The sequence below is a fragment of the Tinamus guttatus genome, unplaced genomic scaffold (genome assembly GCF_059628265.1).
Source record: "Tinamus guttatus ecotype Peru unplaced genomic scaffold, ASM5962826v1 Tinamus_guttatus_pri_ptg000287l, whole genome shotgun sequence".
In the NCBI taxonomy this organism is placed as follows: domain Eukaryota; kingdom Metazoa; phylum Chordata; class Aves; order Tinamiformes; family Tinamidae; genus Tinamus; species Tinamus guttatus.
In genome coordinates, this window is record NW_028288821.1 from 8,797,056 (window position 1) to 8,824,041 (window position 26,986).

The 26,986-nt window shown below is 44.3% G+C and overlaps 1 protein-coding gene across 3 annotated transcripts in view; it reads right to left on the bottom strand.

Moving 5' to 3' along the window:
- The window catches only part of FGF13 (fibroblast growth factor 13), a 217,445-nt gene that overhangs the window by 43,184 nt on the left and 147,275 nt on the right, over positions 1-26,986 (bottom strand). For 2 of the 3 annotated variants that reach the window (XM_088527583.1, XM_088527584.1), the window contains 2 exons: positions 6,671-6,781; positions 1,791-1,894 (listed from right to left, as the gene is read on the bottom strand). In XM_088527583.1, the coding sequence (XP_088383709.1) occupies positions 1,791-1,894; positions 6,671-6,781 (215 nt within the window). Of the gene's footprint in view, positions 1-1,790; positions 1,895-6,670; positions 6,782-8,770; positions 9,025-26,986 lie in introns of those variants that run through there. The other variant, XM_010218507.2, reaches the window with a different exon arrangement.

Here is a 26,986-nt window from a genome sequence, read left to right on the forward strand (position 1 = left end):
GAGTTAGCTTTTACCTTACGACAAGACAGCACCTCACAATTATTGTAGAAGACACAACAACTAGAACTGAAGGAGGTAAAAGCAATACTACTGCGAATTAGTATTGGCATGAACACAAATACTAAAGGATTTGAGCAAGGCACTATTCACTAGTAACCTGTAAGAGCACATAAAGAGCTATCCCTACGATAACGCAAATACCAAAAGTTACAATCAAAGTGGATCTCTGAGCTCTGTCAAAAATGCCTAGATGTCTAGCAAACCCAGAGTTGGATCTATGAAGTTATAGATTATGTTCTTCCACTCTTCCTCACCACTAGAAGTGATACTTCATTCTCCCAGTGGTCCTCTTCCTTTTGGTGTTCTCTCTCACACCAGGAAGTTACTACTCAGTTGTAGCTTTAGGGTGGCTGAATCTGTCTCCATCCCGTTTTTGCAGCTTTGCAAAATGCTGGAAGGACAACGCAAAGATGTCTCTTTGCAAAAATGCATATGATTTTTCCAGAAAGCATCTCTCGGTGAAAGAACTGATCTACACAAGCCTAGCACATTCGCTGCACACAGTGATGGTGCTTCTCTGTGTTACGCAAATCCTTCCATCCCATCCCAACACTTGACTCCAGAGGCAACAGTCATTGAGGACAAAGATGCTGGAATGAGGCCTGGGGTGGCAGTTCTTGGGGAGTGGGAGGCCAGAAAGGAGGTAAAAGTAAATGCAAATGCAAGGAGGCAGCCACAGGACCATGACTACGCAGGATCAAGCGGGCTTTGCACGCTATGGCTGTACAGTTACAGCAGATTTATAGATTAACGGGCCTAAGCAAATAGCTAAGACAAGAAAGAAAAGTGGAATTCAGCATTGTTCACTGAAATTTTACATTTTTTCCCGCCGCATCTTGCCCAGCTCTAGTTTGGTCTTGGAGATACAAGAGGAAAGATATGCAAAGCTGACTACTTGTCCCAGCTGTCAGGATTGCAAAACAAATGGGAGATTTGAATAAGTTTATTTAATTGTTATCAGTATTAAAGGCACCTTAAGGGAATCGTCCTTAGAATAATTTGTAGTAGATAATAAATTACATTTTCCTCTATTTTCCTCCTTGGGAAAAACTTATTAAGACTTCATAATTAAAACTCCTGAACACAGTTCAACTATATGTTTTTAATTGAAAAATTGTCTATTTTTTAAAATGTCCTTTTTTTTTTCCCCTCTGTGAGAACAACATTTGCTCTCCTGAGAAATATTACTGAAGATTATTAACAGTTGTTCTTCATCAAAACTGCTAAATGAAACATTTCTTTACTTGTACTGGAAATTGAAGCAATAAGATTTGGCACCTAGTTCTATTCCTATTTGAAAATACTGGCAAAAAAAAAAAAAAGATTTTCTCTAATCCTTTTTAATAACAGTAACAAGGACTGTATAGAAAGATGTAAAATGTGTTTAGGCACAAAACTGCCCCTTTTCTTCAGCATCCCACACTGATCAGCACAATCAGTCAATACTAACTGGGAGAGAAATTCCTTCCTGTCGGAGGGTCTTGAGGGTTTTTTTTTTGAATTCATATTTAGCTTGCAACACAGGAAAAGCAATTTGACTCCCTATATTCATATGCATTCACAACAGCAACACACTAGTAAGCAAAAACAAAAGATCATATACAAAAGATCATATCATATATGCTATACCTCGTGTCAAATCCCATCTCCAGGTTAAAAGCCAATTTTTTGGAAAGGTAGATTATTAGTTTAATAAGCAGCAACAATGAAATTAAAAAACATTTACTTACTGATGTGTATAGGTATCCTTCACTGTTCATTGCTAGGTACAATTTTGTTTGAACCCCCTGAATCGCCACCACTCGTAAACCCACAGGTATGAGGTTAAACAACGCTAGGAGAGAAAGGAGACGGAAAGCAAAATTAATCCTTTAAAGCATAAAGATTAGATAGAATATTAAATCATAATTACTAGACCCAAATAAAAAAATACCCATTCAGGGAAATATTAATTTCCATAGGTGCTATAGAACAACACTACTACTATCTTTACTTTATTTAGCAATTTTAACTGATAACCCAAAAATTATCTAAACAAGATATTAATGCATTTTCCCCATGCTGAACATGGAGGCACTAAATTGGAGGCACTAAAAGTTGAAATGACTTACCTGCTTCATGGGCAGAATCCAGGGTCTGCTGAATAGACCCAAATGTATTTCGTTTGTTTTTTTGTTTGTTTGTTTTTGGAGCTTTGTGTTTAGTTTTTGTGTGTGTGTGGTGTGTGTGATTTTTTCCTGATAGAAAATGTAAAAATAAATGAAGTCCAAAACCAAACAAGCTTTTCAAGAGGATCAAAATCTTTTTGTGCAATTTTGTATCAAATTCAGTAAACGTTCTTTACCAAAAACAAGCAAGTAAAATTAAAATGCATAACTAACATCTCAAAATCTTTAAAAAATTGTCTCCTAGTTTTGAGAGGAGAATGGTTTTGAAAAAAACAGGGTTAAATAACTTCAAAGTGAAATGGAATGATAGCATATCCCCTGAAATTGTGCTTTCAAAATTAAGTTACTTCAAATGTTCTACTTGCATTTATGCTTCTATATGTGCTAATAATGATGGCATACATATGTAGAGAAATCTCTCATCTAAAAATGAAAATACCAGTTTGCCAACTGGCAATTTTTTTTTAAAAAAAAGCAAAGTTCTGCCATAGCTTAAATCTGTGGCTATGTCAAAATTTAACACAAGTAACAATCTGCAAATATAGTACTTGGTTTGATAGGTAGGATTAAAAGTAAGTGAGGGGAGATAAGAAAATTTTCAAGAGCTGTTATCGTAACCCAAAGCATCTCCTTGCAGACTGTTGTATAAATGTAGAGTTAGGATGAGGTAATGCTAAACTGCCTCTTATTTCCAGTGGTTTATTACGTGGCTGTAAAAACCTCATCTGCTTCAGGCTGAACTTTGGTATTTATGGTCACTGTCCAAAGGCAATTTAAAACTGAGTTATGAATTTGAAATATTTTTCTTATTATTTGCAAAAGTATAAGATAAGAATTATAACCTGTTATAAATTCTCTTTTTTTTCAGCCTGACAAACCCCAAATGGTCATATTTAATTAACAGAAAATTTGCAGCCTACTAGTACCTAGCACAGCTCCTAAATTGTGTAGGGCTGTCAAGAGCATATCAAAAATAAATAAGTAAAAAATTTTAAAAATAGAGCAAACGTATAAACATCCTTCTTGAAGAAAGGCAAGGCCAGAAGCTAAGGTAATGGATTGGGGGTTACTGGATAAATTCCGGTGACAAGCAGCTTGGCACCCCTAATTCTTGCAGAAAAGGGTCTCCTGGCTGGTGCAGCTCTGAGGCTGTGCTAGAGATGCTAAATACATCCTCCCTGCTGTCTGCACCATGGTCCTCAGCAGCAGCACTTTAGAAAGGTGCTCTCTTACTGCCACGTTCTCGGCCTAAGGCTACGGGGATGGGCTCCATTCTCGGCCTAAGGCTACGGGGATGGGCTCTACTGTAAACAGCACTGAGAACCTGGCAGCAACCTGGCCGGGATGGGACCAAGCCCAGGACAGGGAGGAAGATGCAGCTTCCGGCCTCGAGCCCCTCTGCCTCACAGAGAGGGGAGCTGGGGGGGATGCCCAAAAAAAATACATTTTTTTTTGCCCTTGGGCATTGCTCCCACTGTCCCCACACAACTGCAGCTCCAGGGGCAGCAGCTACCTCCCTTCCTGACCCATGAGCAGCTAAACTGCTTCTCCCCTCCGTGCTGCACCACGGCAAGGTCCACCTTCGGAGCAGACGTTCCTCAGAGCCCTTTCCAAGGCCTAGCCCCGTTTCTGTAACGCTGCGAGGGGCCTGGCTGCAAACAGCGAGGGTTTATGGGACCCAAAGCAGAGCTGTGCAAGCACCCCCTGCCACGGAGAAGGGGTCCAGGATGCGATGGCATCGACCCTCAGTGGGCAGGAATGACAGAAGGGGTGGCCAAAAAGCCCACACAAAAGGAACTGTTTGCTTCTACCATTTGCAATAGCATAAAACAGTATCAAACATTTGCATGCATCCTAGCTGCTTCCTATTACATTCACAGTGTGTAAAATAAGGACATAATACCCCCTGTAATGAAAAACTTGGTGATGCCTGAGGGAGAGATGATCTTTGCTACGGGCGTTGTGCAATACAAGCTGACAGGGAACGAGCTGCAAAATAGAGAGGCAGCCGGCCCCAGTTGGATTTATTAATGTACACATTACTCCGTTGGATTTATTTATTATTACACATTACTGCAAAGCCTGTGCTGTCCTTGGCTTAGCCACCTGGACTTTCACACACTTTCTGCGGGATATAATTTGCTACATATTTATTTTATAAGTCTTCAACTCTCTTTGCCATGCCAAAATTGGGGAATAAATTCTGCCTTGATTCAAAACCTTGCCCTATTTAACACATCTAATGAGGCAAAATCTGGTTCTGAGCCAGGAAATCCCTTCCATGAGGCACTTCCTCAAATTACACGGGCTCTTGGCTAAAACTGGGGCCCAGTGAACACTACAACTCCTGAGCTTCGTGCTTCCCTCCTGTCTCAGTTGTGCTCCTAAACCTCAGCTTTCTTCTAAACTCCCTGCAGTTGTGGATGCAGCCTTGGCCTCGGGAGCCCTGTGGGAAGCAGCAGGTCTGCAGAGCTGGAAGTAATTGCTCCCTTTTGGGGCAGCCAAAGGGAATCTCGAGGCAAACCTCCACCCCAGTGCTAGGAAGCAAACAGCTCATAAGCAGGGGAGGCAAAGGGGAATGAAAAGTGTTCCCTGGAATGCAGGCAGATTATCTCTACACCTTGGCATAAATGCAGTTGCAGAGCCCTGGGCCTAGATTTCTGCTCTGCTGGCTGCAGCTGAAGGGCTCCAAGTTTGAGGATGCTCCCCTTGTGTTTCTGCAGGAATCAGGAGAGAGGATTTTGGAGGGCCTGATCTGCTTAATATTCATGTGAGCAAGGCTTTGGAGGAAGCCCATTACACGGACTCTGATCCATAGCATAAATCAGCCTCTCTTACTAATGCCATTTAAAATGTTGCCATTAGAACAAATTCAGGACTGGAGGACATTTAGTTCTATACACTTATCTTACATGAAAGAGGAATATATACAAATGCATGTACTTTTTTGTATGATAAAGCCTTCTATTTTCTGAATGTTTAGATACCACAGCCCAGCTGCAACCATTTCTGGGATATGTGCATTATATTTAAACATTCAGCGTTTTAGAAAACTGACTTCCAGCAACAAAAAGTTTATATGATTTGCTTTGTAGACTGTCAGGTTATGGCAAATTTAAGGGCACAATGGAACCAAAGCATCATATAAATTGATACAACTGTATGGATGCCAGAAGAACAGATTCCCACAGATTTTATCTTGTTTAGAATATCAGAGCCTCTATTAAAACAATTGCAAGCAAAGAATTGCAATGAAACAATCTCTTGCGGAATAAGCTGTAAATTTGGCTATCTTCTCTGGAACATTACAATTTTGTAACAATCTCATGCATCATTGGAAACACTAGGGTTTGTAGGCGCCATCTCCACGGGTGACACAGACCCTACCCGCGTGCTCTGCCTAGCGCCCAGCACCTTCGGCGCTGCAGAGACGTTCCAGCAGCACCGCTGGATCCCTCAAGGCACCCAGAAGTTAATACATGGATGCAGTAAGCAGCAAAGAGGGAGTAGGGAAACGATGGGAGCGATAGGACAAGTAATATACCACAATTTGCTGCTATGTTCTAATTCTGCCATTTTTAAGTGCCCTGTAAATATGGAAAGATGTTTCATACGCAGATACTTTTTAGCAGTAAAATAGGGTATTCAAATTAGTGCCTTTCAATAAAGGTGTTTGTCAAAAAGAAAGGTTGCTTGTCCATTTTCTGGCTTACTGGCTAAGTAATCTGAAATACCTTCGTAATCTCCTCGCTCCTCATAACTCCTTTGTCAGAGCAAAAAGTTAGTTTAAGCTAAAGTGAACAACTATGTGGAGCATGTAAATATTTTATTTACGCATACCAATTCTACGCTTTCTCTCTTTTCCTACTTCCTATTAATTCTCAAAGTTGGGGAAAAAAACATGTAAAGCTGTTTCACAGAAAAGCCAAGGGAAAACTGGTTGCATTCTGAAGTCATAATTAAGCTTAAAATTAGCAAAAGGAATAAAAAATAATGGGGAAATGTGAACTTTAAAACGATGATGAATTCTCATTATCTGGAATAACGCAGCTCTGTGTGAATGAGCCCTGTTTAAGGGTAGAGATAGCGTTATTCTATTTCAGGCTCTCTGAGTAGGCGAACAAATTTTCTGTGTCGGAAAAAAAAAATCTAATAAAATCCAAAGGACAGCAATGAACTTCTGTAGATTACCATGGAGATAACATTTGCATTGTTTGTCACATGTGTCATCGTTACCTTCGCTAGTTCATTATTTTCATAAGTGATTTTATTTGCCTTTCTTTCAGACCCAGTAGGTCTGAAAGACTTCTGCACAGCGTGCAAGGTGTTAACGCTGCTTCCACTCGCTCAGTCACCCTAGGACACCAATGCTTAAAGGACCTATATGGAAAGAAGGAGACACCACAATTCACAAACACACCATTTATTCTGATGTCACTTACTATAACTACTGTCCTCCTCTTTTGTTCCATCAATTGTTCCATCTGCTTGCAACTGCAAGTGGTATCCTTGCCTGCTGTATAGCTTTGTTACTATACCTTTAAGCTGAGGCTCTGCAAGAAAACAATAGTGAGATTAATGTGGGAAATGGGGATGTGCTGTTCCAAGCAAGCAGGATGTTAACACAAACTCCTGGTTTCTTCTCGAGAATAAGGGAGGAAAAAGACCCGAGACAAAAGCAGGGCAACCAGCTTTGCAACACTCCTTGGTTAGGCTGAGATCATATTCGTGGCTAGAAAAAAAAAATCAATTGCCAAAATGATTAAATGCCACTTTCTATTGTCACGTAGGTAGCACATTAAAACCTGCTTTCAGGGAATGCAAATGCCAACAGTGTGCTGTTTAGCTTCAGGAGCTCAGTCCTAGCTCAGTTAAGATTAGGGACATGCTGGCAAACAGCATATTCTGTCTTTTAAAAAAGGTGTGATTTCTTAAATGGAGAAGAAAAAGAGAACTACTAAGACAGCGCTAACAAGAGCTGTAGTGACAGTTGAGAGCCTACATGTATAGCAGCAAACGTTTACGATGGGAACTGCTGCAGCTCTAATAAACAAACCCCCATTCTTCGTCGCTCCAAAGAGTATGAAGCATCTGAAGTGATAAACTACTCAGGGAACATATGGAAAATGAAAGGAGGGGGGGAAAGAGGACCTTGAAATTCAACAACGTGTGGAACTACAAAATAAATATTACCATACGGGTTGAGGTAATTACCTCCTCAGCTAGAAGAAGAAAGATCAAAACAACACACAGTCTGGATAATTTTTTTTTCATAATTATCCTCATATCCACAGTTGGAAAGTGAAATATCTCAAATCATTTTAGATCATTCTAGACAAAAAGTAAATAGCAACAGGATTTGCTGTCATTTAAAGAAAATATCAAAACATCAGAGTAATGCATCAGGCGTAATTGGGCAGGGGGTGGGGAGGAAAGAGGTCTACTTCCACTGAATCCCAATGACATCTGCATTGTGGCCATTTCACACAATTATGCTTGGCAGGAGGCGATGCATCCTTCGCAGCTCGCTCTAAAGCGACTTGATTCAGAGACAAACGCACTGCGAAGATACGATGTGCCGCTTCCGAGGCGAACTGCCCGTGTCTGGATAATCCTTGGGTTTATAATGAAAGAAACCAGGGGAGCTCTGCTACTACGCGTTGCTTTAACAGGAGCCGAGGGCGTACAGCTCACAACAGTGTGCACAACTACACTGCTTCCTATTAGCAACCTTTCATAAGCGTAATGACAGGGAAGGAACCCAATGCCCCTCTGGCTTTCTAGCAGTGGCAGAGCTGCTCGCAGATTTGCAGCGAGGTCCTTTCTGTGGCTGCTGAAAGGCACAGACAGGTTAAGTGGCTCATGGCATTGGGGTCTCAGTGCAGCAAAGCGAGAGCAATGGTACCAGGAGGTTCTGCACCTGCCACATGCAAATCCCACTGGGCTCAGGGACTGAGCCCTCATGCCTGCTCCCTGGCACCAGGACTGCATGTACGGGATGCTCTGAGGGAGGGACACGGCACCAGAGCGTAACTCTGCAAGGAACAGAGCAAAAAGCCTAGTTTCCTGCAAACATCACCCACAAAGTGAGGCAGAGGCAGGCTGCAAAGCAGGGAGGCAAAGCCCGGTGCCTGGGCTGCTAAGGTATCGAGCGTACAGAGGAATAGACGGCTAGAGGAGGTGTGCGTGGGGGAGCTTCCCGGCTAGCATCTCCCCAGCAAATAAATCACGTGTATTTGTGTATGTGCGACGTGGAGACGGATGACTGAGTTACCGGGACATGGGTGGACACGTGTGTGCAAGCGAGGCAGAAATTAATGGTGTGCGCTATCCAAATAAAACGGATGAGCATGAGCGAGGAAGGGATCGGTACCCACGTCTACCACATTACGCAGCCAGGAGAGGCAACACCTGCATGTTAATTTTAATTTCACCAGCCCTGGGGGCCCAGGCTCCCTTTCCCCACGCCCGGCGCGCATCGCAGCTCGTACTAAATGACACCAAACCAGCCCCCTGCCCCTGAGCACGCGGCCCTCGCCAACCTGGTCGCCTCCTTCGCCTTTTCTTGGAGCCGAAGAGTTTGACCCTGGAAAACACGTTCAACTTGTTCTTGTCGCAGCTGCCCTTGCTCTTGCTGGGGCTGTTGACACACTTGCAGGCGTTGGACTTCTCCCGCTCCCTGGCCTGTCTCTTCTGGCGGATCAGGGAGCTGGCGATGGCTGCGGCCATGGCCGCCACGGCCCCGACGGCTCAGGCGCGCGGGGTCTGCTCGCCGGCCGCGGGCGCCGCAGCCAGCATCGCGACCCCGCGCACACCGGCTTGGGAGCAACGCAGGCCCCGGCGGGATGCTCGCCCCGCAGCCCCGGCTCGCAGCGCAACGGCTCCGCTCACGCGGCGCGGTCGAGGATCTCCCCTTTGGGTCCTGCTATTCCTCCCAACTTCTGGCACGGGAAAGTTTGCTGGCAGAGAGGAGCCCTTCAGAGGACGCTGAGCAGCTCACTTGCCAGGCATTGCTGCGAGCTTCTCTAGGCACATCCACTTGCTGCAAGATCATCGCATCTTTGCCCGGCCCCTCCGGTGAACTTTTCTCCCGAGCCTCCCCATCCAGAGCCCAGCAAACACCTGCGAGCCTCCAGCTGGGTCCGTCCTCTTGCAGGGGCGTCTGGCTCTTCCTGCCTCTTCTCCCGTAAGCAGAGCTCCGCAGCAGCGGGGAGGCTGCCGCGCGCCTCGGGAAGCCTCTTCCCCCGCTCCTCACAGGTGCTGCGGGCAGCGCAGCCTCCCCGCCGAGGACGTTTGCATGGCGACACGCGCGAACGCCGCGGAAACAGCGACTCTGCCCCGCCGCCGCCACTGCAGCGGCGGGAGTGTGGAGGCAGCGAGCGCGGGCGCTCCCCGGGAGCCGCGCGCTGCCTCCAGATCTGAGGCGACGCAGCAAGCCCCTTATCACCACCCTCCCTCCTTCCCGCCCTCCCTCCCGCCCGCCCTTCCTCCTCCTCCCCAGCGCCAGGCAGGGCCTGGCGGCTCTTTGTGCGAGGGGCAGCGGGGTGAAGGGCGGCAGGGGATGGAGACCCCCGGCTGGCTGGGGGTGCCGCTGGCCCCCGCGCCGCCTCCTGCAGCAGTGCAGGCACCCAAACAGATGGGGAGCAAACACGGTGCCGGGGCTTGAGCAGAGCCAGGCGGCAGGACAGCGGCGTGGGGACGCACTCGGTCCTCTCTTTTGCCCCAGTCTTGAAGGAAGGGTCCCCCCTGTCTGCCTCTCCGATTCCTTGGAGACGTTTTATCTCTCTCCTTTTCTCCTCCTGCCCCTGCCTGCTCACAGATCAGGTTTTCTAGCAGACAGCAGAAAACCTGCTTCCTTGCAAAGCCCACGTTTTCCCTCTTCACCTCCCTCTGCCTCAGTCCCCTGGCCATGCTCTCACACCAATGGGGTTTATTTGCCCCAGGTCTTTAGGGCAAAGCCAGGGGTGCCAGGATCAAGTTAGCCTGTATCAGGCAAGCACGAGAAATGGGAACCACATGGTGGTGGACACAGAACCTGCCCACATTCATGTCCCAGCAAAGAGGAGGCAGGAGGTCCTTGAGGCCCTGGTACCTCTCCCACCGCTCTTCATCATGCTGCCGATAGCTGGCACCTCCCATAAAGTGAATAGATAGATGTGTAACCCTGAGGGCAAGCACCTCGCCAAACCGTTTATCCTGGAGGCAGAGGGGACTTGGAGGTGCTGGAGGACTTTGCAGCAGGGTGGTATATCCTGTGGGCTGGCCCCTTGATGAAGCTGAGCTTGGAAGCGATGCAGAGGTGACAAACTATCGAGCACTTGAGCCTGGCAGCAATGTCCTCAGCTCCTGTGTTCACTAGGTCGGGCCCAGGGCTCTCCAGGTGGGACCCAGCAGGCACGTCATGGAGAACGCTTCTGCCTCAATGAAGTGACCACCCTCCTTCACTCCTCAGCCTCTGCCAAGCTGGTCAGTGTATCTGCCCCCTCTTCCTCTTACACACCCCTCCGGAAACACCACACAACCTCTCCTCCCTCTTTGGGTTACACCTTACTGGAACAGGCGCGCACAGAAAAGACCACGTCGCCCTACTTCTTCACTTCAAAAAGCTCAATTGAAACACAGTTTACCACAGCTCCGCAATTACATGTAGCCATGGGATTAGAAATAGCTCACAGTAGGTCCTCATGTTTTACCAACACAAATGCCCATTAGGTACAAACTTTGAAGATATTGTCCAACTAGAATCACAGTAGGTGCCATCATGGCCTGAGACCTTGACTGTTGATAGAGTATTTCAAGCCAGGAGTCCCACATACCCATCTACAATACCATTTTTTCTATAAGATGCATGTGTATATATACATGCCTATACTTTCCTTCATTTTTATGAGACACTTTATGGTGTCCAAATATTCATATTAAATAAACACTCCTAATTGCTTATTTAAGCTAAACAGTACAGTAAAAATAACTGTAATTCACAAGTTCCACCACTACCCTCGTCTGCCAGTTCACATAAGAACACGTGAAATTCAACCCAAGAGACAGCCAGTTGGATATTATTAGCAATAACTCATCCTACTCAACTCACCAATAATGGAATATAAATTTTGCCATTGCTCTACTTTGAATAGTCACAAGACTAATCTTCCTCAGACTCGCACACTATTTTATAAAAATTCAGTATGGAATGCAGCATTTGATCTTAAGACCAAAGTGTAGCTACCTCTTTGCAATCCATCCTATACATCACTTATTTCATTTTCAGAACAAATGACCAGAACTGAGAATTCAGCTTACCTTGAAAAACCTGGGGAAAAGCAGTACATAAAAACAGTATTTATGATTTTTTTAATGACAGCATTCTAGTCTGCTTGCTTAAAATCCATAAAGAAAAATCATTTGCATAAATGTTCCTTGACAGATAACTAAAGAGAAGAACAAAAATAGCATATATGCATAATCAGATTTAAGTTTCAAAAAACAGTCATCCAGATTTTTTGCATGATCAGTCTCTCCATCTATTGGTACTCCTACAAACATGTCTTCATTTACTATAAATGGATTATGAAAATGCAAATCTTATTGGGAAAAAGCCTTTGGTACAAAACCAGTCTTTGGACTGCTTCAAATTTACAGATATAAAAAAACTGAACAGCTTTATTTTGTTTGAACAGCAAGAGTTGTGCACTCCCCTCCTTGCTAAAAAGGTAAAATAAACCAAAACAGCATTCCAATCCTCTTTTTGAATGTAGAAGGTAACCAGAAATGCCTTGAACATATGTCAGATGCACTTAAAGCTAAAGGGCAAAACTTCAGTCCCATTTCAGTCAAGAATTAATCATTTCTTAAGAAATCAGGATAGAAGAGATCTGAAGGGCTGTGAATCTGGTCCAGTTATTGTCAGGAACAGGGCAGTGTCGTGACCTGCAGCTGGGCTCTGACCCAGCACCAATTTCATTGCTTTCAAGTAGCAGAAGTCACCTGGTTTAGGTTACAGGTTTAGGCTGCAATTTAAGCATCCCGAACCAGGATCAGTTCTCAGATTAGTATGGGACATGATTTTACAAGCAAAACACATATGCCACCCTTTTTGCCTGACTTCTGCAAGAAAAAGCAGCCAACACTATCATTAGGCCAAAGCACAGGTTGGTACCATTGGCTGTTTTACCACATGCTCCACTTCCTTGACCCATTTGCGCTGTGGTAGGTCCCTGGGTGCTGCTGTTTTCCATCAGTTTGAATCTATCCCGAGTGCCCATGAGCAATATGGCCATAAAACAAAGTCCAAGTTTCCACAAGGTGCAGAGGCACCCGCTGCAGCCAGCGTGCTGCCTTCCCTCGCCACCCACCTGATCACACATCCTACCTCGGCACACGAATGTCTACAGATGTGATCAAGTGTAAAGCAGCATATCCAAGCAGTACTGCTGTCAGCAATAGAAATGCACGTAGGAGAAGGAGTGCTTTCCAGCTGCTTGCTAAAGTAAACCAGTGATTGGCACCATGCCACTCGCCCAGGGACCCAACTTCCTCTCAGCCTTGTAGAGGCATTAATGATCCTCATGACATGTTCCCAAAAAGCAGCAGCTCATTGCCATCTCCTTTGGTCAAAATACGCCATTAGCGTGTTCAATTATTTCTTCTTCCCCTACAGAAAAACCCCAAAGATGAACTAGAAATTCATAGTAGGTCCTATACAAACAGCTAGATGCTGCGTAAAACATACATGAACATGAATGAAAATGGAGAGCAGAAGAAAATTCACAAGCCAACTTCACCTCAACCCAGCGCAATGCAGCCCCCAAATTCACATTTACAAGGCTGAAGCCGCGTCTGTGCAGCAACTAATTTTACCTGGCATGGGATGACAGGCTCTTACAATGTCTTGAGTAACATGCTACTGCTGTTACGGAGTAAGCAAAATAGGAAAAGCTTCCGAGTCAAACCCAGGGACTATTTATACTGCCAATACTCCCAACAACTGAAGAACTATTTTCTTAAAAGTGCCACCAGAACCCCCGCTCTCCCTTTTCAGATCAAGATAAACAAGACTTCATCCAGCCGGGGATGACACAGCAGCACTGAGGCCCCCAGTGTCTTTTTTCTCTTCTAAGTAAACAGAATTACCATTCTCCAGGTAACAGAGCTGTTCAGACCCAAGCCTTGCATCACTTAGCTCCTCCACGAGACATCCCATGGAAATGACTTAGCCTTCCTTCGGCAGCCAGCTCCGTGGCTGCCAGCGGCTCTGCAGGATGGGAAACACCACGATGCTCTCTGCTTGCTTTTTGTAGGAGAAAGAATACAGTTTCTCAGCCAGTCCATTACCCCAGAAAGCCATTTTACCCTCCGTTCAGCAACGGATTTGACCCAAATTGAGAAATCATTAGAGGTTTATGATTATATGCAAGGTGGTAATTGCATAAATGGAAGAACCTGGCCTTTAGGCAGTTCCAGACCAAGAGCTCAAATTTGATGATATTTTAGGCAACAGACCAACTGAGCTACCTTAAAATTAACCTTAACAGTAAACATGTTAAGTTAACTTCATAGTAAACAATCACTTCCATAACCAGCTGTATTTCTGTATCCTTATGCCAAGACAGTAAGGCACCTGTAAGTGGTGAAATAGATGTTGCTGTATGAGCCTGTGCCATGCATCTCTGCAAAAGTGTGCTTTGCTGTCCTGGGAGTAACAGAGAAATAAATAAATAAATAAATTCCCTTGACACCAGCGTAGACATGCTGATTGGACTCATTTGTGCAAGAGCTCCCTCCCTCCACACATGGAAGCGCAGTGTCTGCTGCGGTCCAAGGGAGCAGGTGGCTGCCTGATTCCGTCTTCCCAGATTGCGGAATCACGACTCCCCATACCCTGGATGTTCCCCATTGCAGAATAAACCCGTGGTGTTTAGGGCTGGATGTGCAGAAACTGGCGCCTATCCAGCAAAGCAGAGAAGCACATCCCTATCTGGAAGCATGTGAGTCATCTCATTAAGGCTACCGTGATATTTAAAAAATAATTATGCACCTAATACATTACAAAAGGTTCTCATATCCTGATCCTGTTTTCTTGGCAGATCTGCACATGTTTCGTAGGACAAGTTTCACCGACTCAGACAAGAACTGGGGCCTCTTCACTATGACTCACCCGCCCTGCTAAATGCTCAGGATGGCCAACAGACCTGAGGTCAGGAGCACCAGTTTCTTCTCAGATTCTCAGGAAAGAAACTTTCACTTTCTCTGCTCCTTCCCGGCTGTGAACTCTGATGCCTTTAGAGCACTGTGTCAAGAAAACCTGGATTTGATCTGACCATGTTCCCTGGTGGAGCAGTCATTTTTGGAAAAGGAGGGCATTGTTTGAAGGTAGAAAACAGAAATAGTTTTGCCTAGGTTAATCCATATTCAGTCATCTCAAAATGTCAACCACAAAAGATCTCTATCTGGTGCATAAAAGATCAGTGCCAATCACCTGGGAAAGGTCACAGAACAAACACAAGAGATCGGCTCCCGGCACTCCGCGCGCTCCCAAATTAGGAACACGTTATTCCGCTGTCTCCAGGTGCTCAACCTGAGCCAGGAACTCAGAGCAGCAAACGGCCAAATTCTCTCTGCCCCCCACAAAGCAACAGCAAATACACTCGAGATCCTCCCACATCAGTATGCGCAAAGGTTTGCTCATGCCCCTCACAGCATGAGAGCGCTCAGAAACATCAGCTTAAATGACAGTGTATCATCCCTGAAATATTTACCTCTCAGCATGGGACACTAGATATGTGGGTTATATGCCACTGTCAGACTTAACATAAGGCGACTTTTCTACATGACAAAATACCATAAACGCAGGACAAGTTGCCCGGAGAACATCCCATTAATTACTTCTCACAGACACAGTTTTTGCTTTGCCTCGAAGCTCAGTTTTGCCCAAGTTTTGCTTTACTTCACAGGACTACGGAGTTCAATCCTCTGCAGCCAGGGGAGGGATGCCCAGCTTACTGCTTCCTGTTGCTGTGTTAATGATCTGAGACCCATCTGTTTTCTAAGAATGAAACCAAATTATCTGGGTTGGGATCAGAAGAGCCTGGTAACAGTTTTCTGTGACTTTGACCTGACTGCAGATATTATGGCCCCAAGTTCAAAGGAGAATGTGAACAGAATCAGTCACAAATGAAAGCAACTTTGCACGAAGGTACCATTTCTTGGACAGAGGCAGTGCTTTCCAGGAGCTGGGACACCTCAGGGGAGGGCTGTTCCTGCAAAAGGGCCAGTGGGACTTTGCTCTGCTCAGTGTCGTGGAACTGGAACCAGTTTACCTGAGCATAAAACGCTGGTCTCATTATCTACAAAACCAGAGGGAAAATGTGACCTTGAGGATCAGGAAAAGGTCCCCAAGCTAAAACTTCCACATTCTGCGCTCTATTCAGCAGGTAGTAATCGTGATGAAGAATATCTCGTTTAACTTTAGTGAAACAAAGGCTTATCTAAGCTCACCTGAGCGAACTCTTCAGGCTGTACTGGCAAGAAAGAAAGAGAAGAAGGCATCTCCAGACAGCTTCAATCTTCTCCATTCAAATTCATCTCATTCCAAAAAGAACCACCATTTTCATAACTGCATAAAGGAAAACTCTACCTCTATCTTGCTGAAATACCTGTGGAGGAGGTGTGAGGGGATTCAGACTATTAACTACCTCATGGTTTCTACTACCATCTTTGCAAGAGATTAATTTATGAATTATCACACATCATCAAAAATAAATAACTAACCTCCACCTAGCTTGGTCTTGTTTCTAGCAGTGCTCAGTAATAAATGCGAGTATAAGAACCGGCCAAGGACTGTCACTATCACAGTATCCATCCTCCCCCACACCAACACATCCCTTCCAGGCTGCCTCATGGACTGGAAACCTCAAGTTGCTGCTAGCAAGAGCGGAGCAAAGATAACATCTATAAACCACCTGGGGAATCTTAGATGGAAAAAGCAAGATATCATAAATAGAAGTACACTCACAAGAAACATTGGCTGGCAAAACAGGAACAAAGACCACCAACCAGCATTCGCTGTATTGGATTTAAATAGGTCTGAAGCATGAAGACCAGAACAATTGCGTGTGCAAATTATACATCAGCAAATTAGAAGAATTCAGAGAAGTCAATTCAGAGAAGGCGGCTGATGGCAGAACATCTGCTCCCGCTCCTGATTTTCGCATTAGTCGGCTGGATACATTTCTGGGAAGTTAGACCTCATCAGAAAGCCTGGTAAGATTTTGCTACCATGCTCAGAAATCAGAGGAATAGATGTGAAGTTGTCCCAGCTGAGCACTATTATTCTCTTGCCTATGGCAGGGACACATTTACTTGTGCAGAGATTGGGTAACTGTAGCTGCATTTTTAACTGTAAACCAACACAAAGCCAGTAGATTAAGCTGCAAAAGTTGTTACAAATAAAATACGATAAGTTTATAGTCTTAGCTCTCCCCAAGCATACATGCTGAGCATGAATTGGACCTGCTCAAGCCTCTGTGAATATGGGTTCTACATACACGACATGGGCACTTAAACACAGGTGGTTTTTTCCTGCCTCTCTCCTTCCCAAATTGCAAACATGAGCCAAACCAAGATGTTTGACTCAACAGTGCTCGGCTGCACAAATGCTAGGGAATCAGAGGAGAGCTGCTAATGCTCGAAAAACTTTTACCACCCTCTCCCCCTTTTTTTTTCCTCCTCAGCTTACACATGAAACGTCTTTACTCAGTGACTATAGTTCAAAACCACTACTGCCATAAATTTTATATCTTAAATGTTATACTTCTTAAATACTTCATACCTTTAAAACATACGCTTTTAAAATATCCTTCATAACTTAAAAGTTGCACCGCTGAAAACGCTCCGACGCGCGGTCTCTTCGGGAGGCGTTGGTGAACGCGGATCCTCCTGCCCAGGCCGCCTGCGGCAGCGCACGCGGCCCCGAACGCGGCACGGGCGCTGAAACGCAACGGGGACACCCAGAGCCACCAGCTCCTGTCGCTGCCGCAGCAAGGGCCCTGTGGCAGCCCCGTGACGGCTCTTCGGGGCGCTGGCCCCGGCCACGAGCACGAGGGCGGCGCGGGGACACGGGGCGCTCTCCGCGGTGCTGAGCGGGCCCGCGGACCGGACCAGACCCGAACCACGGCCTCGCTCCGCCCGCCCGCCCCGGGGCCCGTGGAGCTCCTGGTGCCGAGGGGTGCCCGGGCCCCCCGGCTCATTCCCTCATCACCAGCAGCGCTCGCCGGTGGGTTGGGGCTAGGGCACGCGCTAAAGAGGAGCCCTCCCGCAAACGCCGCGATTGCGGCAGAACCGCCCCGGCTTTACCGCTGCTGCGCTACGCTAACTCATTGACCTTGCAAAAAAGCCAGGCATTTAGCAGTTAAAAACCTGGATCACATATTAACAGATTACACTGTGTCAACCTAAAACATTGCCGTTCATTTATTTCACATTCTAACCTTATCTTTCATCTGTTTACGTTTACTGGATTAATTACAAGGAGAAAAAACATGGATGCCGCGCGCAATGTCATAGGAGTTGTTCATGGATTATATTGCACTGTTTCAAATAAAGAATGATAAACATCCTAGAGAATGCAGTCAATATCTAACCCTCTGTATGTGCTGTTAGTCAGATTATCATTTGATTTGGGGGTATTTTCCAAGAGTCCTTGGATTTGTTTTTCTCCTCTAGTCATAGGGCGTTGGTTCTTGCAGTAATCTGATCGTTTCATACACGAAATACTGAGAATATACTTGTTCACCGTTAAGGAAAAAAAGTTGCACCACTGTGATCCTTTAGCTAAAATATTTGAAAGAATACAGAAATACTGATATTGTAGTATTAAAAGGTTTTCAAGACACAAACAACACAACAAAAATGTTTTTTGTTAACATTAGCATGTTACTCATACAAAGCAATGAAAATAGAACCAGAATTCCTTTTTTCTTTAAAGCAGGAAAACTAGCTTTACACCCGATACAAGGTTTGTGTACAAGATTACTAAATATGAAGTCTAGATGTTTAAAAGGCCATAAAAACCAACCTGTGCTACATTTGAAAATCTTTCAGCAAATAGAATAAATTTGCCAATTCAGTAGCATATTCAGTGTATCTACATTTTCAAAACAGTAGGTATCAACAATAACATTTGTCTTAAACATTGCATTTTTAGGGTGTCCAAAGAAAACCGAGGCAGTCATAGAACTATCACATTATTAGCATAAATATTAAGCTTTAATTTCTTTACATAGGTTACCAGCTCTGCAAAAGATTAGTGCCAGGAAATACCTTCTAGTTTTTCCTTTTAAAATATTGCTTAAATACATCTTACCTGAATAAGACTTCCTTAACCCCAAAGCCATGCTTCCTTACAAGCTGCTCCTACCCAGACAATTGCCGTCTACATTTGGAGCAGACACACAGGGAGCAGATCAGAGAAAGTTTAAGGCATATTTAAAGTATTCTCTAAGGTACTGGCCAGAAACATCAAACCCATACTCGCGGTATAGAGAGATCATTAATGGGCATTAGTGACAGGCCATTATGACTTTCAGAGATCATTAAAGATTCATTACGTAGCAGCATTGTTCTGGCAACATCTAACTATTTCTTGGACATAAATGTACACTTCTCCTACATGATTTACTTAAACTTATTATTTTTGAGTGTCAAATTTTATTTTCTGTCTCCTAGAGTTACAAAGAATGCCTGTAACAGGACACCGTGGAACATTACGCCAGGCATAGGAGCCTGTGCTCAGTTTGGTTGATACCTTTTATTGTAAGACATTTTGCAACAGGAATAGCTCAACAACACTCGTGAGGTAGAAAACGTATCATACTTTCTTGTTTTATAAAAATAAGCTGCATTATTGATGTACTATAAATGTCACAAGTACAAAAAGCATTTACAAGTGCTTAAATTTGCTAACAATTCTGAAATAATCACTACATAGACACCTTTTGATGTTTTAATCTCTATTCAAACCTTTTCAGAAAGGCCTTTTTTGACATTTGGAGTTAGTGAAAATTATTAATAAGATATTCTAGTTGGGGCCAAAACAACAGCCGCTAATGCAATTTTGAAGAGTGAAACAACTACAGCTATAGTTCAATGGTGTTAATCAAGGGTTGGATTTGAATATTCTGTTGCTGAATTGAGACCTTGTTTAACTTGTCCTTGTTCAGCAAAGCAACTTGAGCCAATGCTCACTTATTAGGTAAACTGGCGAGGTTTATGCAATTTAGAAGCAGAGTGAGCTTTCAAAGTCAAATACTGCCTCTAATGTGATTTAGTCATAGAGGGGTCATACAATTACAAGCCAGTATGGAGGAACTGTTTAAAAAGGTCCTTCCCTCTTCACTGGGACTCCCTTCACTAAGACATGGGCATGATCTTGCTTGCAGCACCAGCATTGCTGCATGTACCACTCTGCAGACCATGAGGAAAAGCACTTGCTCGCAGCTGAGGAGCACTAACTTCTTAAATCCTTCTACTGCAAACACGTGATGATACTTGCTAAGAATGACCCCGCAAAAGGCACAGGCAAGTAACCATCTTCCAGAGGCTGGAAGCATGTCAATTTGCTACTTATAAACAGTCTTCCCCAAATAATAATTTTAATGCTTACTAATTCACATTACTGCTTATGTATTTGGAATTCACAACAAAAAGCATACAGAAAAGAATCCTGCTGTAAATTCCAGAATTTTAGAAAATTTATTGCTAAACGAATGTTGACTGTTTATTACACTAGCTTTGCATATAATCAAGCTGGGAGTATTGCTGATACTCATATAAATTGTACCTTAAAACCCCCCCGAATTACTGCTGCCAGTAAACAAGCAGTACCACTCCAAGAAAACTGCACTGGGCAAAAACAAATTTGAGCATGAGAACTGGCACCATTTTCACTAAAAGACGACAAAAACCTCCATGGAAGAACGCAATGAAGCCCATCTCTAATTGCCCGCTGAGTGCTGTCGATTTCTAACCACTGACCTCGAGTCGATGGGTTTTAGGTCACCGTGTCGATTATCGATGGGCAGTCACAAGCCAACAGCGGCATTGCTTACTCCTTCAAATTTATAAACAAGGTTAATCTACTTGTAGATGTAGTTCTTTTCCCATAAGCACCACCAGTCCATATACCTCCTTTTTGCAAAGCCTGCAGGAATTTGTAATGACAGTCCCCCCAAACTTAAACAGTTCTCATTAAAATTTAATGCCAACATTCTGTCCTCTTCAGCTATCTCAGGAATGGTTTAAATGAAATTGGAATAATTTCTGTGGTTTTATACTAAGAGGTTGAGCTGCTTATTGAAAATGTAATCTGTGTTTAAGACGGCCCTTATTATCACCTGCTTTTTCTTTGCATGCCAACAGTTTTGCCTTTTAAAAGTATTTTTATGTTTTTAATAAGGAGAGAAAAATACATCTTGTGTCTGATCTCTGCTCTGATCATTTTATAACTGTTGTGTGTGCTCAGGGCATGGCGAGAGCTGCTTGGCACAAAACAACATAAGATCCCTGTGCACTCTTGATTTAGGCCGCTTAAAACCTTTCTGGGACTACAGCATGTATTACTTCTGTAGAACATCAGTTTAAGGTAGCAACTTTGTACCATGTACAGGACCCGCAGCAAAAGAACTTAATGTATAATTTGTAATAAAACAAGCCCTTCTACTTTTTTTTTTTTCTTAAGTACCAACAAAACTCATGCTGACATTTGCTATTAAATACCCAGCGGAGATTGCCACATTATAAAAACTGCAGATGACTAATGAGTAAAAAACTCAGAGGAAAAAGAGATGATTGAAGGGTTGTTCAATCTCCACACTTGTCTTTAATTTACGGAAGACAAAAATAAAATCTAATAACTGAAGATAAATCAATAGGTATATGCATTTCAGAGGAAAATGGATGAACAGCAAGGGCAACACGCACTATTATCAGCGATAACTCTGGTGTGATAGACAAGAAAGTCAGGGAAATGACTGGCCAAAATCCAGATGGGAAAGAAGGGAGAGTTTGCAAGAAGTGACTGAAATGTTGGTGTAACACAACACAAGAGAGCAAAGGAAAAGGAGCCAGCTCCAAAACTGAAGCTGTGTTGTCGCATTAGCATGGTGCCGTGCCCAAGTTCAGGGCTTAATACCCTTGGCACAGCTACACACTAATACAACCACAGAACCGTTCGTCTAGAACAAACCTGTATTTGACTAACTCTGGCAGCTGGAAGAGACACTGTGAGGCACTCTTGGGAGCTGAGAGATATAACTACGAAGCAAAAACAACCAAACCTCCCATTCAGACCTGCAGAGGACACCAAATAGAGGAAGGGAAAGGTGGTTGGTGGAACTGACCGAGTGGATGGTCACGACCAAGGACACACACCACCACCTGCACTGAATGTGAAGGAATGATTAAAGACATGGAAAGAGGAGAAACAGTAACATGTGCCTGGCAAAGACAAAGACCAGCCAGTGGGTAGTTACTCAGGGAGATTCTCATGGATCAGTTTGGGGATGAGTTTTGTTTGGCTTTCCCCGATGAGCGTGGCTTAGCAAATGATGGGGTCATGAGATTTCCTCATGATGTAACTAAGAGACACTGCCAATGTAGAGGAGGAGGAGAACATCATAACGGGAAAAAGTGAATTAACTTGAAGGCCAGAGTAACAAGAATGGAAGGATTATACTTACAGGTATTAGAAAAAAGTTTCTGCTGTAAACTGGGAACTGTTGACTACAAATGACACGAGAGAAAAAGACCTGGAGAACTCTGAATCCTCAGGGAGATGTGACCCTCAAAAAAGTGAATGTTATCATGAATAAGAACATTTTATGCCATTCCAGAGGGCACATAAGATCTCATACGAAATCCTGGAATCGGCTCCATCCATGGACAAATTCATACTTCAGCAGGCTTTGACGGGGATGAAGATGGAGGGCCTTATTTTGCCCAACATAAAAAAAGGAGTTGAGCTGTATTAACCTAACGAAATGCCAGTACAGAGATGACTGCTCTCTAGAAACACAACCCTAGGGAAAATACTGGCGATGTAAAACAGGAAAATAAAGACTATGCGGGTGCAAGAATTATGTTATCCACTACAACATTTCTAATTATCTAGAGACACAAGTTCAAATTAGCCCTCCAAAAGAGGCAGTTGGCAATCAAAGCTAGTTTGTAAGCTTACATGTCCTGTTTCAATTAATCCTTCATTGCGGGCCTTCTCCTCCAGGAGAAAGGAATCAGGCTCGACCTTGCTCCTGGCAATCCAATACCCAATTCCCCCACCTGGCTCATTTACCTGGCAGGAAGAGGCCACGAGCTCAAGCCTTGCTTGCGCCATTGCTGCTCTGCTACCACAGAAGGGCGAACGTGGACTACAGCCCTGCAGCCCCAGCGCTGCTGTCTCAGCAGTCCCGTGGTTACACCAGGGTGCTCAAGGGCAGCAGCAGCAGGAAGCCTGCAGGGCAGTAGAGATGGTCACTGAAAGAAGGTTCTTGCCTCTTTAAAGAAGAGTGAATATACAAAACAAGGTGCTCTGAGCTGCAGACAAGGCAGACCAGACACAGTCCCGCATGGTTCTAAATCCCATTGCTCTCCATAGGCTATTTTCCTATTAATGATCAGTGTATTTTAACAAAGTCATTCAGTTCTTCAACTTCTACAAACAAAATGACTCAATTTGTCCTATTCTCTGTTTTATACTTTTCAAAATAGCACACTTTAATATATGCCCAGGAGCATCTGTGATACTATTCTTTTTTTTTTTTTTTTTTTTTTTTTAATTTGCTTGTTTCGATACAACAACCATGTCATGCACTTCAAAATATGGAAAAAAAACACCTTAAATGGTGAATCTGTTCGATAGTCTCATGCTGGAAATGTTTCAGTTCCTAGTCATTAAGGGGAGGCCGGGATGCCGGCGCACGCGCTGGTGCCTTCTTTCCTTGGGTCTATGTGCCACCTGGTGGCACGATGGCAGGGAGCAGCTGCAGCAGGTCTATGCCAGGACACTGCACGTCTGAACACCCAGAGCTAACCGGCCTGCAGAGCAGCGCGAAGCACTGCTAGCAAAGCACCCATGCAGCTCAGGTCCACACGCAAGGCAGCGTGCTAAAACGGTGTTCTGCAAGCAAAATGATCTTTGTTTTAATCAAAATTTAATACTAATTTTGATACTTTAATGGAACCGGCAAGTTTTAAATCCAGATTTTACAGCATGTGAAACTAAAGATTTGTGAACACTCAACTTTCTGGTTCTTCTACCCCAACAAAATTGCCAAAGTTGTCCCTGTCCACCCTAAATTTGAGAATGTGCTCTATGTAACGGTGGCCACTACAACCCAACCAGGCTGTGACATTCAGGACAAGGCCTTGCGCCCAAAGGACACTCAGTTGCAGAAGTGGGAGTCCCATGCAGGCATAGGGTCAAACACAGAGAAGCATAAGTGCTACTTTGTTACATGCCTGGAAAAACTTTACGTCCTTGAGTTTCTCTTTGGAGACTTTGGCAGTGTCCCACTATTGTGTCATGAGAACAAAGCAGAAGGGATAGAGTTAGCAGGGACCTGAAGTTTGTTATGTATATTGTATCTGGAAACCAATATTGCATTGCGTACTCTATTAAAAGCTTCTTAGCAACATAAAGTTGCAAAAGAAAGCAGAACCAAGAAGAAATACCTGTTCTTGCACAACGAGATGAAGAGCCTGTGTTTGAGCTGTTCCGTATGTTGCACAAGGGCAGAACCCACCGAATTCCCAGGTGCCCTGCCAGGGCAGCCCGATATCTGTGTTCGGTCACTCTGAGCTGCAAGACAGAAAGGACATATCTACGACTAGGTTAGCTCCCAGGGCAAACCCATGTCACACAATATGGTGCTGGGCAGATATTCAGCTGATCTGGGGTCTCGAAGGCAATCTGGCAGCATTACTGCTAATCAGGAGATGTGCTCTGCCAATGCAGCTGAACCAATATCCAAGGTACCTTAGCACTAACACACCCAAAAGGAGGTACTGAGAGTCTCTTCCATTTCCGATGCACAGGAAAAAAGAGAGGAAACTGCCTATTAAATCACTGGCCCCTGTTTACCTGAACCTGTGGCAAAGGAAAGAACGGAGCCAAGATTCAGGTTTCAGAACCAATGGTCTCAGCTACAATACATGAGGATAATTGCTATATTTGCTATGAGGCTCATGAGGGAAATTTGCTATATTTGCATAATTTGAACGGTTGAACATAAAAGCTAAAGTTTAGTCTGCTGGGCAGAATACAAACAATAAGTAACCACCAACACTAGCAGGGAAAACACACAGATTATTCCAAGGGACGACTTCGTGTCAGACTTGCCTGGCAGTAGTAGCTCCCTGCTCCTGTGCTCCTGGGGGCTTTCCCGGGACTATTTTGGGATATCAGCAGCGTAACCACAGAGGCTTCAGGAGAGCGGGCAGCGCTCGCTGCCGCCGGCGCCGGGAGGTGGCGGCAGCTCCGCGCGCTCGCGATGCCCTTGGCACGACGGCGCGCGGGAAGGACCCCGCGCCTTGCTCGGCTCTTATCGCACCCCCAAGAGTGATGTGTGTGTTAAACAGGCAAAAGATGGCTCAAAAAAGAGCAAGCATCCATAAAAAATAAAAATAATTCTTAAAAAAGGCAAAAGAAAAGAAAATAACAGGTACCTGGGTATTCACATGAGCCCTGAGTGAGGATTCTGAACTGCTACACCTGGAAAGCAAATTTCTATCACAACGGCAAATCTTTATCATAAACATTTTTTCTACTGACTCACTAACAGGGAAAGGAAAACACAGCAAATGCCTAATCCAGACACTCAGAGCAGCACAACCCTATTCACATCTGGTACTCCAAGGGTCAGGGTCTAATTCTTAAAGCTAAAGTGACTGTTCACCTTACTCTTTATTACTGGCCAAAGATCACATTAATCCCCTGTAGTTTGCTGCTTCTTTGAAGAGACTGGAGACACGCTGAGCACACATTTGTGAAGGGATTTGTAGAAGCATCTAAGAGATTACAAAAATGAACCCATTACACTTCCTTGCAATGCACACATCAAACTCCCCAAAGTGCTTTTGAGAACTGCCCACTGCAAATCACGGGTCAGGACAACTGCAGGGAGATACGGGCTGCTCCTATGAGGAGGAGATCAGCAGAGAAGTCACCTCCCATGCACCTCAAGCAGCCCCCAAGAGCTGTGCTTGGTGGCTCCCTGACCACCTGAGGCAATCCCCAAGACCCTGCTTGCAGCTCAGGGTCGAGCACAAGGTGTCCAACGCGCAGTCCTGGCCCAACAGCAGGCAGCCCGACCCCAGCGGATGCAGCGTTCGCTGGAGAGCTGGTGGTTTGGAAGCGACGCTGCCTCCTTGCCACGCGCAACCTGCTCCAACGCCTCCGCTCCTGCACCGCCGGGACCGCTTGCAAACGCACTGTGCAAACAAAACTTACAGGGAAGGCTCTTCTCTCCGCAGCCTCAGCACTTGCAGCCAAAATCAATATACCCATCAGCGCCCATAAAACAGACATTTCATTTATGTTGATTAAATACATTAGCTCTATTAAAAAAATGGTTTCGCTATTCACCAGAGGAAGATAAGGGGATGAAAATAACTAGTTTGTCACAAACTCAGGATTGTGTCTAATCCTTCAGATTTTCTTCTTCACTTTTGTTTATATTTTATAGCAGTACAAGCCATCCTTACTTCAATTTTCTAGGAAACGTGGAAATAAATTATAGAAGAAACTGAACTAGGCCCTATACACAGAAGCATGACCAGATACTCTCACACTCAAGCTATATGAGTAAATACCATGCACTGGTAAATTTTCTGCATGCAGGTCAAAAAAACCCAACTCAGAACACTTAGCAAGTGAAGTGAGTTTTCACCTGGGAATTCCCGATGTGCTAACAAAAGCTGTGCACTACATTTGCACATATATAAGTGAGATGGAGGTCTCCATCTTTACATCCTTGCCAAAGCCTATTCAGGCTCGATAGAGCCAGCTGCAAAAGTTAACAACATTGAAAAGAAAATATGATGAAAGCACCAATTTCCACATATTTCCCAAAATTTCCAGTCCACAGACAAGATGCTACACCAAACACTAGTAGACGGTGAATGAAAACCACTAATAGATTAAATGAATTTTTATGTGCTAGTAACACACAAGTTTTTGCTCCTATTAGTAACATTATGTGCTGACTCTGTACTACACTTCTATCCAAATCTATGCTACTCATGGGGAAACTTCTGTGACTGAGTATAAGCCTGTATCAGATACCACTTATCTAACAGACTTCATTCTGGCCTAGTTTCCTCATTAGGAAACAACACATCATCCAAACACTCAAAAAAAAAAAATCTTCAGAAAGCATCTGCCGCTAGAGGAGGCCATCTCATCACATTTATTCTTCTTTTTCTTCACAGAAGCACACTCGCTCCACAGAAATTCACTGCTGAGCTTCAACAAAACATCGCTGTTTTCAACTAGTTCTATGACAAATTCAACTAAAGCCAGCAAATTGCTCAGTAACTTTATTTTTACTTGATGTTGGCCCAAAGGACAAAGAAAACCACAAATCCCACAAAGTTCATAACCTGGCTATTTTCTGTCCATTTTAGTATGATGATACATTTCACTGTCCATTTTCCTTCTTATATTAGGGAAAAGATGCCAAAAGGAAAATGCTGGTGAATGAGTCAGA